Source organism: Rattus norvegicus, chromosome 19 (assembly GCF_021556685.1).
Source record: "Rattus norvegicus strain SHRSP/BbbUtx chromosome 19, alternate assembly SHRSP_T2T, whole genome shotgun sequence".
Lineage (NCBI taxonomy): Eukaryota > Metazoa > Chordata > Mammalia > Rodentia > Muridae > Rattus > Rattus norvegicus.
Window position 1 is genome coordinate 24780340 of NC_141552.1, and position 20486 is coordinate 24800825.

The 20486-nt window shown below is 42.7% G+C and overlaps 1 protein-coding gene across 24 annotated transcripts; it reads right to left on the reverse strand.

The window, feature by feature from the left end:
• Window positions 1-525: 525 nt before the first annotated feature.
• LOC147999217 (disks large homolog 5-like) lies at window positions 526-18810 on the reverse strand. Of its 24 annotated transcripts, none has more exons than XM_087596199.1 (9): window positions 18379-18534; window positions 17821-17874; window positions 17086-17151; window positions 12275-12307; window positions 5633-5738; window positions 4409-4568; window positions 3057-3200; window positions 2262-2424; window positions 526-1547 (listed from the first exon to the last, which is right to left on the reverse strand). In XM_087596199.1, exons 2-9 carry the CDS (start codon window positions 17827-17829, stop codon window positions 1518-1520), a joined length of 711 nt encoding a protein of 236 aa, XP_087452325.1. In that variant the 5' UTR covers window positions 17830-17874; window positions 18379-18534; the 3' UTR covers window positions 526-1517. The 24 variants fall into 24 exon arrangements, with proteins under 24 accessions (XP_087452325.1, XP_087452322.1, XP_087452323.1 ...); XM_087596196.1 differs by having other exon boundaries at window positions 5600-5738; window positions 12275-12373; window positions 17082-17151; window positions 17807-17874; window positions 18379-18512; XM_087596197.1 differs by having other exon boundaries at window positions 5600-5738; window positions 12275-12373; window positions 17082-17151; window positions 18356-18471.
• Between the last annotated feature and the right edge of the window lie 1676 nt (window positions 18811-20486).

Sequence of the window (20486 nt, forward strand, 5' to 3'; positions counted from 1 at the left end):
TTGGCTGAGTGTTATTTACCTCCCTCATGGCCATGTGATAACCAGACCATGAGCATGTTCATTGTTTGGAAAGAAGGGTGTGGAGGACATATGCTCCTCATCCTAGCATTAGTGGAAAAAAGACATAGGCAGATGATGCATTCTAGACCATCCTGGGCTATAGAAACTCTGCCTCGAAGAATGCAGGTGGAGCAGGGCTGGGGTTCAGTTGGTTGCCTAGCAGCCTACCACATTGAGCAGGCACTGCTCAACCACCTGTACATACACATCTCCTGAGATCTCTCTCCTAAATGGGAGGTGATCGTGTCCACCTAGTACAGCACATGCCCTGGAAGGACAAAAGCTACCTACAGGAGCTGTGGTGATGACTCCCAGGTTAGAGCATCTGCTGCTCTCTCAGAAGAACCACATGGTCCCTAACAATCATCTACAATGGGGAATGCTATTCCCTCTTTTGGATCATGAGGGAAATGCACTCAGGAGTGGCCCAGACATACATTTGAAAAAAAAAGATCCATTGAGTTAAATGATAAAAATAAATATAATCAGCAACAATAAAAAACACAGCATATGAATGATCAAGTGAAACAGCACCTATAAAAACCTATTTCCCAAAATGAGTTGATGGTCATTATCTTTGTGGTTTAATAATAATGCTGTATTGTAAGAAAAACTGAGGCACATGGTTCTCGATTAGGATTATTCTATATTCCTTTGTGAAAGTTGTCATTTTTTCTGCAGCTCTACATGCATGAGTGTGTGTTACTCAATATCTGGTGCACACAGTCAATAAGGAATGGGTGTTGTAGACTGATATAGACTAGGATGAGCAGAACACATGACAGCATGGATACAGTATGGCAGTGATTACATCATAAAGTGTGTGTCCATAAAATAAGTCACATTATCCACACAAAAGACACTATCACCCTGTGTACCCCTTGGTGGCTTTGAATTCACTAGATCATGCAAAGATCCATATCCAGCTGTCAGTTCTAAGTCTACAGGAGGGGAAAGGACCCTTGAATAAGATGGTGTTAAGTGTCAAGAGTTACAAATCAATTTTTATTCATAAGGAATACAATTTACAAAAAACAGGCATAAAATGAACAACTAAAATGGTATAAAAAATGAAAAACAGTAACAAGAATATATAACTATGAAATAACAAAAAGAAAACTTCAATGAAAATCATAACCAAAAACATTTCTTAACAGCATTTTCTTAATGAACATTTAGAAACACAGTTGTAGTGCTGTTTCTCCTCTAGGACGTGAGATGTCAAGGCAGTCCCCTCAGTTGTCTCTCAAATGGTGTTGTCGGTATGAGAAAGGAGAAATACCTCAATGAGACAGGCTGGCATACGGATACATAAATTTAGGGTCTCTATACATTGAGGAAATTATCTGAGAAGAAGAATATTCCCCCAAAAAGTCTTTGACTGGGAGGATTGTCGTCACAGGGAACTCCTGAGAGAGAAACTCATTCCTCAGGGGGCTGTCTTCCTGGGATCCGTCCTATGCCATGTCTCCTGCAGTTTCTGAGACCTGGGAGGAGAAGGCAGCTATTAAGACACTGATTTGGTGGGGACATGCATACCAGCTGTCAAGTTGCTGCCTTCTGTTCCCTCAGCTGCATTGGACAGACAGCACTGATCTTTTCACTGAAATCATTGCTGATATCTCTGCAGGCTGGGAACATCACCAGCAACCCTCACAGTACCGTGGGAGAACAAGCTGCTCCTCAGACTCTACCAGTGCAAACCAAGAATGGGGAAATGGGGAGAGACCTCATTGGGGTGCAGAAAGAAAGGAGAAGGCCACATGATACCCAGATCAAAGCCAATGACCAGGACTCATTTGCCATTTGCACTTGGTTCTTATCCCTACAAGGTGCTTCCAACCATCACATGACCCCTGTATGACCTTTGTCACACGACCAAAAACTCATTCAAAACTCTTCATAGCATCCAATCTGTGATAGGGAGATGCAGTCATGTGATATGTTATTCCTTTGTCACCATTTCTGGACTGCAGTTTCAAAAAGGGCAGAGAAGTGTACTTGCCCATAATTCAGTTTCTGAAGAGTGGTTAACTTCCCAGAATACTTGTGCATAAACAGAGCAATGAATAACTCTATCACATGAGGAGGGTGACTGATTGGGTGTGGGGAGATTAGAAAGATGATAGGGGAAGCAAAGATGCATCCAATAGGCAAATGGTATCAGACATTGTTAATCTGACTCAGCTGCTTGTTCCTACCACATTTTGCTGGGTCTGGAGGTTGCTGGCCTTCTCCTGTTCGTCTTCATCCTTCGGGTTCAACTCAAACAAATATCGCTGTACCTCCTTGCTCTCCTGCTTCAATGTGACCAACTTCTTCTTCATACATGCCTGGTCCATCAGGAGCCGGCTGTGCAGGTTGCTGGAAATACACTTTGCATAGTAAGATCCTGAAGCCTCTTCCTCCCATTCCAACTGCCAAATCCCACAAACTCCACCAGGACACAGATACCCATAAAGACTTCAAAGAATACATCTCCATACATGTAAGGCTGCTGCACAAACAGCAAACGGCCAATCCAGGGAAGAATAAATTGTTTCTGTGACCCAAGCACCAATAAGAGTCCATGTCTGTCCAAAAGAACAAGGGATCTACAACTACCCATGAGAGCCCAATGCATTGGGACAGCATCAATTAGTAGGCAGTAAACAACCACAAGAGGACAGTAGAACCAAGGGAGGTCATGCTAACCATGTGGTCCACACATTGAGCTTTGTTAAACCTGGTATGACCCCAGAGCCGCAGGTTGGCCTAATAACACTCTGATGCCTGAATCAGTGTAGTTCTATCCAGAGCCTTCTAAAGATGCATAGACACTGGGCTGAGAAGTCACAGTCTCTTATGGAACTGAAACTGAGTCCAAAAGACCCACGGCACAGTGATATTTAAACAGCAGAAGAGATGGGCCCAGAGCTGCAGACTTTCCGGTCCAGAACAAAGAGAGGCAGACATGGCCATTCCACAAGTGATGGGCCCTTCTGACCAGTACTTACCGATAGAAGCTAATCTCCTTCTTGAGCTCCTGAAATTTCTCACGATGTTCAATGTTCTTTGTGTCTAAGTTGTGCAGTAATGACATGACCTCTTTCTCCTTTATCTTCAAGTTTTCATAAAATGGATTTGGCCTGAAGTAGGGGCTGGCCCCAGGAAGATAGAACCCAATGAACATTGAGGTTTAGGATTATATGAACTCAGGCTGTGTCCTGTACTACCCCAGCCCTGGAAGGACACTTTCTGAATTCTACATATTTGGATCTTCTTCAGCTTCAGAAACTTGGAATTGTGTGCCCAGGACAACAGAAGCTAAGCACCCAGATAAAGGGTTCCCTGGCTCACTTTTTTCAATCAGGAGGTCTGGATCTGCATTCAAACCTGTTATGCTGTCAAGAGCCTAGGCCACAGAGCTTACCCAACCACACACACACACAAACCCATACACACACACACAAACACACACACACACACAAACACATCCAGAATCCTCTGATTTCAATTTTCCTGTTTTGACAAGTGGAATGCTACAAGCCGAATAACTAATATTCTAGAGGCAGACAGTACACATAATTCTGGAGATGAGACCAGATATTGCCACAAACTTATAATCTGCCCAAGGCATACAAATGTATAGACAAATGTGACCACACAGGCAAAGAACTGTACTGTTGAAAGTGGGGCTTCCAAAATAAAGCACTTACACCTCCATGAAACTATTATACAGGTATATCCTGAGGTCAAAAAACAGACCCCTAAATTCCAAGTGTGCAGGGACATAGAAACATATAAAAGTTGTGCATATGCATGCAGACCTGTGCACACACAGACACACAAACTGGGACACACCCACAAGAAAAGAAAAGTAAACAGACTCAGAGAATGAGAAAGAGAGACAAATATGGAAAGAGCACAATGAGAATCAGTAGACATGTATGCACCATTACTGTCTCAGTGTTTAAGGCACACAGACAAGAAGGAACAGGCCTGAGCCTCAGGCCTTCTAGTTAAGCATGGAGATCAACAATGTGGGACCTGTTACCTAAGGGTGCTGCCATGAGATGATAGCGTTCAGTCACCTTCCTAGCAAGTACAAACACTGTCCACAAACTCACAGCACCTAGAACCTTGCAAAGCTGCCACCTGTCAAGGGCTTTCCAATTGTACACTGGGAACTCATGCTCCAGTGACTTTATCCCTGAATTCTTCACTCAGATCACAAGTTCAGATTATCAACAGGCGGAATCAGAGAGTCCATTTCCAAACTCACTCCTCACTAAGGGTCAGGTTCTGAATCTCCTCTCTATGGGAGATGAGGTTTAGAACAAGGTCGTTTGTTTGGAGCAATGCATACCTCGTGCTCATGGATCCACCTGTCACATAAAGGAGGCGTTCTGTCAGCTCATTTCTCTCCTTGGTAGTTAGCTCCAGTTCTCTATTCAGCCTCTCCTCTTCCTCGTTGGCCTGCACCTTGTTTAGGATATTTTCAGGGGATGACATCTGTCTGCAGGCCTCTGTAGGTAGAAGAACAAAAGTGAACCCGCATGGGGCGAATGCATAGAGCATACACAGACCACAGTGAGGTCCAAACAGGAGAACATGGTTGGAAGCCAGTGTCACTGCAAGGAGTTTGGTCTGCGTAAGAGGCATCCTAAGTGGATCACAGTTCCCCCACTACTATATAGAGACCAAGAGATATAAGCAGCCAGGTGTTCCCTATGCCCGCCCACACAGGCTTACAAGTACCAGAGAGATGCCTTCTCCAGGATTATTATCAGGTACGCAGGCTACAACCTGGTTTCAGGACCCTCACCCCTCTGGTTTCAGAAGTCAGATCATCAATTCAGCATCCACAATGACTTGATCGATCAGGGATACTCACATATCCTACACTGTTACTCTAGTCCAATAACTTTGCATTAAAAAGTCATGTAGGGGGAGGACATGGTCAACAGACTTATTAATTCCCCCTACTGAAATGACAAATGCCCCAGAAGTGCCAATAGGTTACAGGCTCTTTCTCTACCTGCTCCATATAGTTTGGCTACTGTAGAAAAATATCTGCCACACAGAACCTCTAATATATGAAGGTAAGATTGGCCCCGTCAGCCAGAGGTAGTCAAAGGAGTTCTAAGAATATAAGGTCATGCCAGGAGCACAGTTCTCTCCCTCTTACTACTGTCAGATAGTCACTGAATTTAAAGAAGCAATGAAAGTGAAGTACATTGATGCCCTGTTTAATTCAGAAAAGTTATACCCTCCACGACTACTTATGGTGTTATTATATCAATTTAACATACCGAATGCAGTGTAAAAGTAAAGACTAGAAGTTCACCCAATAATAGCATAGGCACTGCCATATCCTCCATGTGGTTATGGAGAAACTAATGATGTGAAAACCTTGACTTTCAGGAATTGTGATAATCATGGAATTCAATATCTGTGGAGATGTTCCAGTGGTTGTGGCCCATTACTAAAAAGGCCAGCGGAAGGCCCCCACACTCACCCCTGACAGGAAGCTCAACATACACTGCCCAGAACTTACTCCACATTCCCCATGTCCTGTGTCCATCATTACCTTTAGGTTTCGTTTGCTTCACTCTAGACTCTTCTCTATCAACATCAACTCTCCCAAAGCGCCTACAAAGACGGGCAAACATGTCTGTGGATATATCCTTTGGACACTAAGAGAAAAAGTAGGGAATTGGTTGTCACAACGATACTGGTGACATCACAGGGATTCCAAGGTCTCTCTAGGAGACAATAGAATGTCCACGAAGGGACGGCTGATGTCACGGAGAACAGACTTTGCCTCCCTGCTAATGTTCTCCCTGTACTGAGCAAAAGCTGATGTGCCCTTTTCAGGAGACTTCCCTGTGGCATAGCCACTGAGCACCACATGCTTCCAAAGCCAAATTTGACTCTAGGCTTGATTGGAAAAACCTAAGTCATTGCTATGTATCTAAATGAGTGCTTCCTCCCCAATCCCTGCACAGAAATGTTTCATCCTACCTCAAATTCTCCTCAGTCAGCAATATTACCCATTAAAGATTACTGAGAAATCACACCAGTTCCTATAAGTAGCCAAAGAGGTCTCCTGTCTCATCATGTGCAGGTGCATGAAATCACACCCAGAAATAGCCTGTAGGATAGGTTTCGATGTGGGTGTGTGTTATAGGTACAACCTGAAGCTTTGTGCTTAACATTTGACAGTTGCCACCAGATTCCTTAGGAGAAAGAATTGCATTCATTATTGTCCTGGCAACAATGTGGTGATCTGTTAGCAGAGGAAACTGAAATATTGGATCTACCAGTGAATGCACCCTCAGGCTGAGTGTGGGGCTCTCCTCTTTGCACTTAAGTTACCAAAGCAGGATTGCTTACAGGCCTCTCTAAGCTATAACGTGTAAGGTCATCTGAAAAAATAAAATAGTCAGCAGATGTGTGTGTGTAAGGGGGTGCAGCCAATGGAGTAGGACAAGCCTAGAGACATAACTCAGTGTACAGAGCAAGAAACAAGCATCTTCACTCCTGTTTCATGGATCACCCCACAAAACACAAAAGCATCTATTGTACTAAAAAAAAAAAACCAAGTTATTTTATTGAATGCATACACTAATACTGTTTACAGTATTAGTAGCAAAGCTCAGATTTTGGGGGCAGATCCATGACTTGAACTATCTTCCTGACAACATATAAAGCAATAAATAAATAAATAAATAAGAAAAAAAACAGAAAAATAAAAAACACAAAAAGCACGAGCCTCTCATGTGAAGTTACAGAAGAGAGATCCAGTGGTCACTTCTGACCAGGCCATTTTAGCTATGACGGTGCATTGTGACCCTTAATTTGATGGGTCCTATATAAAGCTTTGTGCAATATTGTCATTTTAACAAACCTCATCCAGAACATACATAACAACACAGGATATGATTGCCATGTCCTTGCTGTGTATCAAGTTATTTTTCTGTGTCCTTGATTGACAGGCATATTACAGCAACAATCTGAGATGGCTGGTAGACTTGGAAGAAAGTGGATATGAAAGATCCCCATTTATATATCAGTACAGCCATTTCTTAAGAATGAGAATCTTTTAAGCTGGCCCTCGCTTAGCCCCTTGACATTAGACATTAGACCAGAAAGTACAGAAAGCACATTCCCACCCACTCTCTAGGAAGCTGCCTGACCATAAGAACAGAGGGTATAGAACATATTTACTGCAGGGCAATTAGAAGACAGGAAACATCTCTGGGAAGCTGACTGACCACTATAGAAGTGAGATGTCCTTGGTACTGAATGCAGCTGTGCTATAGGCTGACATAGCTATAGCCTTGTCCTGGGAACTCCCGAAGAGAAACACCTGCCAAGACATATATCCTTGGTCCTTGTCCTGGGAACCCCAGGATAAGAAAACATATATCAAGTCAGACGTCCTTGGTACTGAAATAGCTGCATTGATGTGGTTATGGCCTTATCCCAGGAATTCCAGGCCGAGAAACATCTGCCTAGTTATCCTTGACACCGAAATAGCTGAGCTAATGAAACTGTGTGAATGTAAATGACTGTTTAAGCTGTACATTTCTGTAGTTCGAGGTTCCTCACATCCCTCCAGCGTGAGGACCGTGTCGAGCCCCAGTGCATTGGTGTCCCAAAGTAAACCTCTTGTTTTTACATCAAGACTGAGTCCTGTGTGTTCATGGGGTGGTGATTGTCCTAAGGACTGGTGTGAGAGTCTCCTCTGTCTGAGGGTCTTTCAGATAAAGCTATAGTTGTGGGTTACACACCTCAATTCTCATTGGCTAATGCTGTCCTCACAGTCCTTGGAGGCCCCTTTGTAAGACTACCTGTTGGAAAGTGGAAGCAGCTTTATTTGAGCTCAAAGTGAACCTGACGAGCAACGTAGAGAACAAGATGGGGTAATTGAGACCCTGTCTAAAACCAGCACAGAAACCCACCCTTCATTCAAAGCATCATCTACCAATTCTTGAATTTTTACCATTCTCTGCCAACCAGTCTTTCATTAAGGAAAGGTAGAAAAGAACAGGAAATGATCTTTGTATTCTAAGGACCTTGATCTGTCTTTCCTTAGGTCCACGTTAAGAACAAATGAAATGGGTATCACCATCTGAACAACTTAGTATCACCTACTCAGCATTTCTAGCCTAATACTGTGCCTATGGCAATCTCAAGCTTCCCTCAGTGTTGCTGCCCCAGCAAGAAGAATGAAGAACTGAGGTCAAACCCCAGTGAACCTTTCAAGGGGTTAGAAGAAAGCCATCAGAGATACTGCACTTCAGTGTCCTTAGATTAAATCAAGATGATACAACGTGAATCTAGTGTGCTATTCAACCATACATCTTCCTCACAACCCCACCTATCTGAGGTCATTGCTTGGCAGAATTCATGCCCCCCATCCTAGATATTTCTTGATTCATTGCTGCCAAGCGCCAGGTTTCCTGAGTTTTGTTTTTTATAGAATTGGGTGTAGTCAATCATAATTGCCCTCTGTAAGAAATGACAAATATCAATAATAACTGACCACACTGTACTACAAGTACAGTAGTGGAAAATTCAGCATAACTGAGGAGTGGGAAATCACCACTGTGTCCTGGCCTTTCTCTGCCCATATCACAGCTCACAGGCGGCTGGGGCAAACCTTGAGTTCCTCTGTAGAAACAGAGTGAGGGTGAATGGACACTGAGCAGGCAGAGCAACACAGCTGAGGCATCTCAATTCCAGCAACAAATGCATTATTTGTTTCCCATCTTAACAGCTCCTTTTGAGGACTTGTCCCCACACCTAGCTTAAACACAGCAATTTTCATACATGCCCGCCTGCTATTTCTATTGTTGCTGTAATACGCCTCCACATCATAGATTTCAAAAAAGAAAGAAAATAAACCTGACACTGAGAAGGGTGATGCTTGTCAACATCTAGTGTGTTGGGGGCCCAGGTATGGTCACAAATAACCAGGACACAGGGGATGCAGAGCAAAGGCAGATGCAACTGCATGCAGCTGCAAGTTTATTAACCCTTATATAGGCATGAATATGGATTACCTCACTTTCCCTTTTGGCAAGATATAATAAGATCGTTATTCCCATGATACCAGGAACGACTAAGGCAAGACTAGGCAAAGATGTGAGACTGAGCAAAGGCTTCTCCCTAATATATCTGTATAGCAAATCACCCCTCTTCCTAGCATCACAATATACTTGTCATAACCCAGAGAGCATGAGAGCCGCTTCCACAAAAAAGGGACACAGTACAGCATAGTGTAAGGTAAAGTGAGAAAAACATTTTCTTCTCAAGGGCAGCATTCCAGCCACCTGCTTGCATCTCTCAGCCGTCTTTCCTTGATCCTGTCTGGGAAGTGTCTCTCAGTGACTCCACAATTTCTCTCTTTGTCCTTTTGTTTTAAAAGTAACACTTTCTATAACATAGCTAAATGTCCTTGAAGGGGTTTAATCATGCAAAAAGAAAGCAATATAATATATAATGTATGCAACCTTTAATGAGTGTATCTATTTTCTTAGGGGTATTTTTCAGATACCTTCCCAGATCTGGATTTAACTTTGGTAATTGTTATCTGTCTACAAAATCAACAATATCGAATAAATATTCCAGTTTTCTGGCGTAAAGTCCACGGGAGTAATAACTAATGATTTTGGAATTTGCTCGGTGTCTATTGTTATGTCCCTCATTTCATTTCTGATTTTTAATTCATGTATTGTCTCTCTTGTGCATTGTTAGTTTGAGGAAGTGGTTGTCTCTCTTGTGGATCTTCTCAAAAAAAAAAAAGAGGAAGAAAAGAAAAAGACAGCTCTTGCGTTCCTTGACTTTGTATTTTTCTCTTTGTTTCTAAAGGCTTGATTTCAACCCTGAGTTTATTGCCCTTCATCAGATCCTACCAGACTCTCTATGGGATGAGGCTTTGCCTCCTCTTGGTAACAGCAGCATGGAATAAATGAAGCTTCTGCGGATCTCTGTTGTGGTGTTGCACATCACAATCTCACTGAAAACCATGCATAGCCTGGTTTTAGGCTCTATTAAAGCAGCCCACTATTTCAGTGTTCCCTGTAAGGTGCCATAGAATGATAGTAACATAATTCTGCATGCATATCGACAGGTTTCTACACGGTCTTCTGGGTCATTTAATAATAATTTATAGTGAGTTCATGGATGAACACACACTCACACACACACACACACACACACACTTTACTGACATGGTGCATATTCTTTGCACACCAAAAATAAAGTGAGCATTACTGAAAATGCACCAATAGTGCAATCGATGGAGGGAGCTGTGGGGAAGCTGGGGCTTAGAGTTACTTAAAAGACCGATGCAGATTCTCCTTCTATTGGAGGAGAAACTTGATAGACAATGTGGTTCTTTATTTTCTTTCTCTTGAGCACACAGGACTAGGGTGGCAGCTAGGGCTTTGAGTGTATTCGGCAAGTACTGTAGCACTGAATTAAATCCTAGGGCTGGAACCCTATTAATCGTCTACAACAATTACAGGGCAGGCTGGATGACGACACTCAGCTGACAATGTGGACATCTCAAGACAGTCACTGGACAATGGCTGACACACTTGTCTGAAGACTGGAAATGTTTCTTGATCTTGGAGAGGAAAGAAGGACCCTCCAACTACACTGTCCTCAAAGGAAGTTTATTCAGGTGAGGGATGACATGGATTGTTTTGTCTCACGTCACACATGTCAGTAGAAAATATCCTAGGTATTGGATGGCGCTGTTAGCATTAACAGAACAAAGCACATAGTGTTGGGAAGGATAATAAATTATGAGTAGGATTAGAAAACCCCAAGCCTCTTCCAGGCTCTAGGAGAGCAAAAAAAAAAAAAAAATACCAGGAAATACAGCATTAATGGGATAGTTTGGTTAAATCTAGTTACTAGTTTCTATTGTGATACCTATTGTCAGTGCCTGCGCCAACAGTGTGTGAATATCGGGTGTAGGTTTGTGGGGTTGAAAGAAAACACGTACACGGGTCACCCCTTTTTAGCCAGTGCCACCAAGGCTTTACTGAGATCTCCTTATATACCAGAGGCAAAAGCTGTGGAAAAACAACAAGGCAGGTGAAAATCCCCAACCAGGATAATAGGACAAGTCTGTGTGGTGAAAGTTCCAGCCCACTCAGGGGCATAAACAGCTTCTTAAAAACAAGAAGCAGGAAAGCTCAGTGGGGAGAAAGGGTGCCATGGAAAATCCCAGCCCAAATCAGGTGCTAAGAGCAGCTGTCAAAGGTGTAAACAATTTCTTGCTAGAGCAGGCTGAAAGGCTCAGCGAGGGGGGAGGGAAACACCAAGGTAGGGCCCAACAGGAGCCTTCACTGGTGGCTCTAATGTTTCACTTTCCTCTGCCAACTGGCCTCCACACTGTTTCTAGCACCATAATGATTTCAAGTCTTCCTCCTAAGGAATTTTGTGGCAACCATTGAATGCTAAGCACAAGGCTTCATGGGTGTTCCCCTAACACACACCCATGTTGCAACCTTCCATGCAGGCTATTTCTTGATGTGATTTCAAGCACCTGTACATAATAAGACAGGAGAACATTTTGACTGCATATTCAAACTGGTATTATTTCTCAGGAATTTTTAATGGCTAATATTGGTGAAGGAGGATAATTTGAGTTAGGATGAGACATTTTTGGGCAGGATTTGGAAGGAAACATTCATTTAGATGCATAGGAATTACTAAGGTTTTTATAATCAAGCCTTGAGGAAAATTTGGCTTTGGAAGCAGGAGATGCTCAGTGGCTCTGCCCCGGGAAAGTCTCCTGGAAAGGGCACCTCTGCTTATGCTCAGTACAGGGAGAACATTAGCAGGAAGGCAAAGTCTGTTCCCCATGACATCAGCTGTCCCTTCTTGGACATTCTATTGTCTCCTAGAGAGTTCTTGGCGTCCTCTGCTATGTCACCAATGTTGTAGTGACAACCAGTGCCCTAGTTTCTCTCACTACGAGTCTGGCAGATACATCCTAAGACATGTTTTCCAGTCTTAGAAGTGTTTTGGGAGGGGGGATGTCGATTGTGGAGAGACTAGGGTGAAGGTGTCTGACCTTTCGTCTCAAAGAAATGATGGACAAAGAAAGTGGTTCTGGGGAATGTGGAGTAAGTTCTGGGCAGTGTCTTTTGAGCTTTCTGTTGAGGCAGGGGGAGGGATGGTGGGGGTCCTGCAAGCTTAAGCTGACCTTTCTAGCAATTGGCCACAACAACTGGAGCATCTGCAAAGGAATTGAATTTCCATGAATATCACAATTCCTGAAGGTCATGGATTTCAGAATTCTTTTCTGTAAGAAAGCACAACAGAGGCTAATAGGAGGAAAACTTCAAGACAATGAACTAAACTATACCCAAGAAAAACCAAGAAATTAATCTTCTCTCAATAATTTAAAAAAAGAGAAGCACACAAACATAATTTCACCTATAACCAGAAAAAGAAGAGAATGCAGCAATCATTGGCTTTAATATCTGACCAGATCCTCTTTCCCTAATCCCCGAGCTCCCAGGGGCCAAACTGCCAGCCAAAGTGTATGCAAGGATGCTCTATGGTTCTAGGTGAGTCCTGTTGCCCCACCAAAGGCAGATCCTAGAGGTGTGAGGTGGGGATGGATATGTGTGGGTGCAGGAGCACTGTCACATAGGCAAAGCTGAGCAGAAACGGGATGTAAGGTTTGATGAGGGGAGGCTGGAAAGCAGGACAACAGTTGAAATGTAAATAAATAAAATAACCAATTAATAAAAAATAGCCAAAAATAAAATAAGTAAAAAGGTAAATGAAAATTAAACCAAACCAACCAAACAAACAAACAAAAATCCCTGTGGTGGATTGGCCTAATGCTGCTTGTATTTTAATGCTAATTTGGAGAACTCAAGACTGGTTAACCCCAAATAATTGACCCTGTTCCCAGTTAACTGTGATTATAAAGAAGCCAACAGCCAACAGCAGAGAGATGGGGGAGGTGAGCTTTGAGGGCTTTGCTAGAGAGGATCATGAGGAGGGAAGAAGGAAGAAGAAGCTGCCATAGAATAAAGGAAGAACGTGTGTGATGGAGAGGAGAGAGGAAGAGGACAGCAGCCATGGTTAAGGGAGAGGAGAGCCTGGTCCTGAGGGCTGTCCAAGTGGAACAAAGAGCAGCCAAGATGCTACACAGCCAGTAAGAGTTGAGCGTTATTGTTTGGAAAGTAGATCTGATACCATGGAGGGCAGGCAGCTGCCCAGCTACTGTGCTGACTAATGTACACTAAAATAAATTTAACAAAATATGTATAACCAGTAAGACAGCTCTGTAGAGGATCCTAAAAGGATTACTTTAGTTTGAAGGGAAGGACAAAATACCAGAGAACACAGGGGATAAATTAATAAAACTAGGAAAGTTAATCAAAGAAGACTGTGAAAACCACAAAAATTAACAAAATGACAAAATTTAATACATAGGTTTAAATAATAATTACATATCACTAAACTCAATATCTAGGGTGGTGGGGCATGAATTCTGCCATGGTCTGAACTCAGAAAGGTGGGGTTGGGAGAAACATGTCTGGTTAAATAGTCCACCCACATTGTGTCAATGTGATTTAATCTAAGGACAAAGAAGTGGAGTATCTCTCACGGCTTTCTTCTAACCCCTTGAAAGGATCACTGGGGTGTGGCCTCAGTACTTCATACTTCTTGCTAGGTCAGCGAAACTCAGGGAAGCTTGAGATTGTCACAGCACAGTATTAGGCTAGATATACTGAGTAGATGATACTAAGTTGTTCAGATGGTGATACCCATTTGCATGTGTTCTTAATGTGGACCTAAGGAAAGAGAGATCAAGGTCCTTAGAATAGAAGGAACATTCCCAGTCCTTTTCTACCATTCCAGACTGAAAGGCTGGTAGGGAGAAAGTGGTAAATAAGAAAGAATTAATAGATGATGCTTTGAATGAAGGGTTGGTTTCTGTGCTGGTTTTAGACAGGGTCTCACGTATCCCATGTTGCCCTCTCCCTGGCTGGCCCGGTTCACTTTGAAGTCAGTGCTTCCATTTCCAATAGACAGTCTTACAAGAGGGGCCTCCGAGGTCTCTAGGACAGCATTAGCCTTTGACAGTTGAGGTGTGCAACCCACAACTATAGTTTTAGCCACTTTGTTCCATGTCTACCAGCTATTTCAGATTGTTGCTGTTCTATGCCTGACAATCAAGGACACATAAAAATAACCTGATAGAGAGCAAGGACATGGTGATCACATCCTTGCCTCTGCTGTATGTTCTGGATGAGGTTTGTTAAAATTCCAATATTGCAAAAAGCTTTATATAGGGCCCATCACATTAAGGGTCACTGTGCACTGTTTCATCTAAAATGGCCTAATCAGAACTGACCGCCAGACAACACTTCCTGCGAAGTTCCTATGAGAAGCTTAAGTTTTTTGTGTTTTTTCTTCTTCCTTCCTTCCTTCCTTCCTTCCTTCCTTCCTTTCTTTCTTTCTTTCTTTCCTTCTTTCTTTCTTTCTCTCTCTCTCTTTCTTTCTTTCTTTCTTTCTTTCTTTCTTTCTTTCTTTCTTTCTTTCTTTCTTTGCTTTATAGGTTTAGAGGAATGTATTCTGGGCCACGGACCTGCCCCTAGTATCTTAGCTATGGATGTGATCAATCAGTGTTAGTGTGTGCATTCAATAAAATGTCCATTTTTGACTAAGGTAGATGCTTCTCTATTTTGTGGGGTGACCCATTGTCAATGTGTAGTGAGTTGGGGCCCTGGGTATGGTCACATACCCCCAGGACACAGGGGGTGCAGAGCAAAGGCATAAGAAACTGCATGCAGTTGCAAGCTTTATTAATCCTTATTAAGCTAAGAATATGCATCACTACAATTTTCATTGTGTCAAGATACCATAAGATTATTATTCCCAGGATACGAGGAACAATGAGGGAAGATTAAACAAAGAAAGACGAATAAACAAAAGCTTCTTCTAAAAATATTCATATAACAAATAACCTCTCTTATTATAATCAAAATATACTCACCATTACCAAGAGAGCGTTAGAACGACTTCCACAGAAACGGGACACAGCAGAACATAATTTAAGGCCAAGTGAGAAAAACATTTTCTTCTCCAGGGCGGCATTCCAGCCCCTACTTGAATCTGTCACCAGGCCTTTCTTGACCCTGCCTGGGAGCTGCATCTCTATGTCTTAACAATTCCTTCTTTTTTCTTTTGTTTTAAAGTAACACTTTACATAACATAGCTAAAGGTCCTTGTAGGGGTTTAGTCATGTAAAAATAAAGCAACATAATACATAATGTACATAAGATTATGGCAAAACTAGTTCCTCCCATGCTATGGAAAATCCTTTGAAGCCAAGCCTTGGGATCTAATCCTGTCAATTGATCAGCCAATAATTTCGCTATTTCCATAGGGGTAGTATCTTCCAGCTGTTTACCAGAAGACATTCAAACATCATATTTCAAGGCATTAATTACTTTTGAAGCACTTTCATTACCCTCTAAATAGGCTTGAATTAACTTCCAATCATGTTCTGTGTCATTATCCATATATTTACTAACAGTCAAGTAGTAGGATTTCATCAGGATAAGCAATATAAGCCCGATAACTGGCATTGTTCGCAGCAGAAGAAACCATGAGTAAAACACACATTGCTAAGAATAAGTGCTCAGCAGTAAAGGACTTTCCTGAAGGAGACAAAATTATAACTTTCAGTGCTTAATCGCTTCACCTGACCCCACATAGGTAATAGGGTTGTCACTGCACGGATCCTTATCCATTGTTGTTTGTGGACACTAAGAGAAGCCAGGGCCTCAGTAATGGAGGACACCTCCTCATCTCCTGAGAACATCCATCAGGAGAAAATGTAGCTGGTTTAACTGGATTCCTTTGAGGGTAGGGAGCAGTTCTTATTATTCTGTGCTTGGATCCATCTCCCGGGTAACCAGAATAGTCTCGCATCCTGTAATGAGACAAAAACCCTCTCCCCTATATACAATGATGTCCCTTCCTGCCATTCAGCATCCCGGGCAATTTTTATCCATACTGTCTGTTCCATGCCTTCTTGGGGGAAGTTCAACAAAGTGTCTATCGGCTTTTGATATAACTTCACCTTGTGGTAAATTAAGAAAATTAATAACGTATAATGCTTGTGCCAATATAGCCCTGGGACTGGTCTGCAAACTCCATTCAGGTTGCATAAGGCCATCTCTTTTCCCCCTTTTTAATTTTATAATTTGTCATTTCAGGGTATGGTGAATTCTTTCAACAAAAGCTTGTCCTTGTTTATTGTGTTCTGTACCAGTAATATGTACAATATGATATCATTGACAAAATTGTTTATATTGATAAGAAATATATGTTGGTCCATTATCAATTTTAATTTTAGAAGGCAGTCCCATAACAGCAAAAGTTTCCAATAGATGCTGTATAACATGAGCAGTGCGTACTCCTGGCAATGGTGTAGCCCACACAAATTTTGAAAAATTATCTATGCTTACATGTATATGTGAAAGGCGACCAAACTCAGAAATATGGGTTATATCGATCTGACACGATGTATTAAGTTGCATCCTTCTGGGATTAATTTGAGATGGAACACATTTTATACGTGAAGACTAACACATAGGACAATTAGCAATAATTTGTTTGGCTTAAGAATAGGGAAGCTTATATTTAATATGTAAATATCCTGTATTGGCATGATTATGACTGTGTTCTTCTGGGGTAGCAAATGCCACTAATTGATCTACCATATGATTGCCAAGTGTTAAAGATTCTGGAAATTTTGAATGTGATCTAGTATGTGTAATGAATATTCTAGAGTTTCATAATAACAATAGTCCTTTAATATGTGAGAATAACATTTAATATAGGCTTAGATGTAGAAACAACAGCAGTCGCAATATTCTGTACTACTCCTACAACATAAGCGGACTCAGCTATAATATTTTTACATCATGAGTAAAATCCTGGAATACATTAATTACCGCTAATAATTCATTTTGTTGTACTGACCAAAAAAAGATTCTTGTCCCCAAAATTAATCTTTGGTCCAATAAGCCATCTTGGTGTTAGAACCATCTGTAAACACAGTAAAGGCTGATGGTAATGGATCAACAGAAATTAGTGTATTTATCAAATTTTTTTTGGTTTTTTAAAGCAATCCCACAATTTACTATGGGGAGGATGAAATTCAATATTTCCAGTGTAAGAAATCATGGCTAATTGAAAAACCTCAGACATCTGCATTAAATATTCCACTTTATCTTTCCTTAATGGGAAAACAATAGCAGCACAATCATATCCCCACAGTGTAACAGGTCTTTGTATGCCTTGCTGAATAATTAAAAAAATTTGTTCCTCATAATTTGTTAATGTTTGGTTAAAGTTTTATTTAATTTATATCCATTCTAAAGGCAACTCATCCTGAGCGAAAGTGCCTGTAGGATATTCAAGAGTATTTAAACATATAATTTAATAACTCTATCTGGATCAATACATGCCAAATATGCATCTTTCCATTTTCAGAAAAGATACCCTTGCATGCCTTCATATAAGCATTAATATCCCCAGCCTCCTTTATAGGTAATAATGCTCTCCTGTACTCTTCATTAGCATTTTCAAAAGCAAGCATTTGCAGCAGTTGTCCTCCAGCTTCCTCTCCTACCATTGTTCTTTCCAATGTTAATTTTAATATACATAAAAACTTAATACATGGTTCATAGAAAGCTACTACCTTTTTCAACCAACCAGTATCATCCTTTATAATAAGTCGGTTGGGCCACACCTTGAATCAATGCTGGCCTAATTATAGGAAAAGAAAAAGCAGGTGAATTTGTCATCATCATCTTGTGAATCTAATGGTCAACATGCCATCCTCGGGAAATGACTTAGAAAAACCTGCTTCAGGCAGTGGTGCAGAGGGCAAAACTTTTACTTTCGTTTTGTCTTAATGAAGCTCTAGCTTCTTGTTCTGTATTCGTTATTACCCTGTCTGCATTCATGGCCTGGAACACAGTAAAAATTACAGCCCAAAGAGACCAGAAATTGAAATCTTTTTGCCCTGCCTAACAGCCTTTTTCACCTTAACTTTCACTTTGACCCAGATATCAGAATCCCTGGAACCCTTGTCAGGGAATCATGGAGTTTACTCTTGCTGTCTCTAAACACTTTTCTAAACCAGACTACGAGACATGAATTCCCTGAACTCTTAAAGATGCTTAAGCATAGCGAGATGAAGAGAAGATTTATCTTGTCCCATTTCCTTGTAATAAAATGTACTTACCTTATCTGACTGTCCAGACTTACCTTCAGGGACCCTGTTCCAGTGCCATAGGTCGACGTCTAGGGTGTTGGGAGCCCTGCGTCCGGTCGCATTCCTTTCTGTGTTTCCCGATGCTCAGTGGCCATGCCACTCCAGCATGCTTTGAAATGAACCAGTCTGGAACCACCACCACCACCACCACCACCACCACCACCACCACCACCACCACCACCACCACCACCACCAATTTGGTTTTGTAAATAAAGTTTTATTGACATCGCCATCCTCAGCATTTACATCCTGTTCAGTGCTGCTTCTGGCTGCAGCTGCAGGGCTTAGGAGCCACAGAGCCCTTTAGGCTCCCAGAGCTGAGAGCATTGACCATTAGCCTTGTTTGTGAAAGAGGTGACTGACCCCTGTGCTCGAGGTGGCCTTTCCGTGCCCCTTAACCCATAGCATAGGTCTCTGTGCCATCCTCTCCCTTTGCTATGGTGTGCACTTCCTGGTACATTTCCGTTAGCTCTTGACATTTCCAGAGCATTGGTCTTGCAAATTGAATTTGCATGGCACCAGGAATAGACCTGATAGTAGGGTGTGGGACACTCCCTATGGGGACCCTGCCCAGGGGCATAAGCTTACTTTTCCAGTCAACTTCCTGAACAGTGAGCCTTTGTGGGACAAGGTACTTCACGACATGACTTGACCTCTCTGCAGTGCACCCAATCCCTGCTTGGCTCAGATGTCCCCCAGAGAGGTTGTGTGAGTGTCCCCAGTAGAGGCAGCACTCTGTGTGGTGGCATTGACATGGCATCCAGGAAAGTCAAAACCAGAGGGACATGTCGGGCAGTTGGAAGCAGATGTCTGTGTCCATGGAGAGAAGGATGGACTAGACACTCCTACAGGGGGTGAGCTGAGAAGCACTTCCTTGGCTTTTTCACAGCCGTGTAGGCTGCATGCCATGCTGTGTACCCATGCTGTGCTGAAGCCCCAGGCTTTGAGTCTCCCACAGCTGCTGTGTCCTGGGGCCAGGGTAGGATTAAGCAGACTTCAGCAGGAGAAAGGTGAAAACACTGGTTGCAGGGTGGGGATGGCACAGTCATAACACTCCTGCACATGAGGCCCCTGACTTAGAGCCGTACAGCAGCTGTGACAAGCCAGCTCTGGTGACACTCATCTGCAATGCCAGGCCATGGGGGGTAGAGGCAGTAGGATCAGTTGTTTAATTATCCTTGGCTACACGGCAAGTTCGAGGCCAGCCTGGGCAACTTTGTCTATGAAAATAAGACAAAACTAGGTCTTGACTCTGAGCATCACTGCCTGTACCTGGCATGGTTGCCCCACCCCAGGTAAGAAACCCCTCTGTCCAGAGGCCATAACTGCAGGAGACCCCTGGCCAAGTGTCTATACAGCGCCCTGTTTGACTGGTCTGTGCTGAGGACCAACCACGCTCTCCTCAACAGGAAGGACATGGGAGAGGCTGTTTCTGTGAGGTCCCAGGCCCTGAGACGGCCAAGAATAAACCCTGTCCTTGGGAAAGCCATGGAGACTAGGAACCCACGGGATCTCTGCAAACACCAGGGCTGGCAGGGGACTCTGATCCTCTACAGCAGCTGCTCTCAATCTGTGGGTTCTACATCAGAGCTCCTGCACACCAGACATTTACATTACAGTTCCTCACAGTAACAAAGTTACACTCATGAAGTAGCTCTCCAATAAGTTTATGGTTGGGATCACAACATGAGGAACTGAAATAAAGAGTCACAGCATTAGGAAGGGTAAGAACCGCCATTCTATAGGAACCCAGGCATCTGCACTCGGTGTCTGGGAGTGTGATAGGCTAGGCTTCACCCTCAGCGATGCCAGCATGTGGGCACCAAGCCCAGGTTCCACCCCAATGCTTCCTGGATATGTGCAGGCCTGGTTCCATCAAGAAGTAATAAAGGGACCCTTGGCAAAAAACACTGGGTACCAAACAGGTCAGGAAAACACACCCCCTCTGCTGCAACTCCTCTCAGGAGGGCTAGTCTTTCCAGGAGGCCCCAGCTATAACCAAACCTTGTCTCCCAGTGCTTGCCCATTGGTGTCTTGGCCATATTCAGATTTGAGGACTTTGAAGAGAATAGCTTCCAGCAGATTTGCATCAATGAATCCA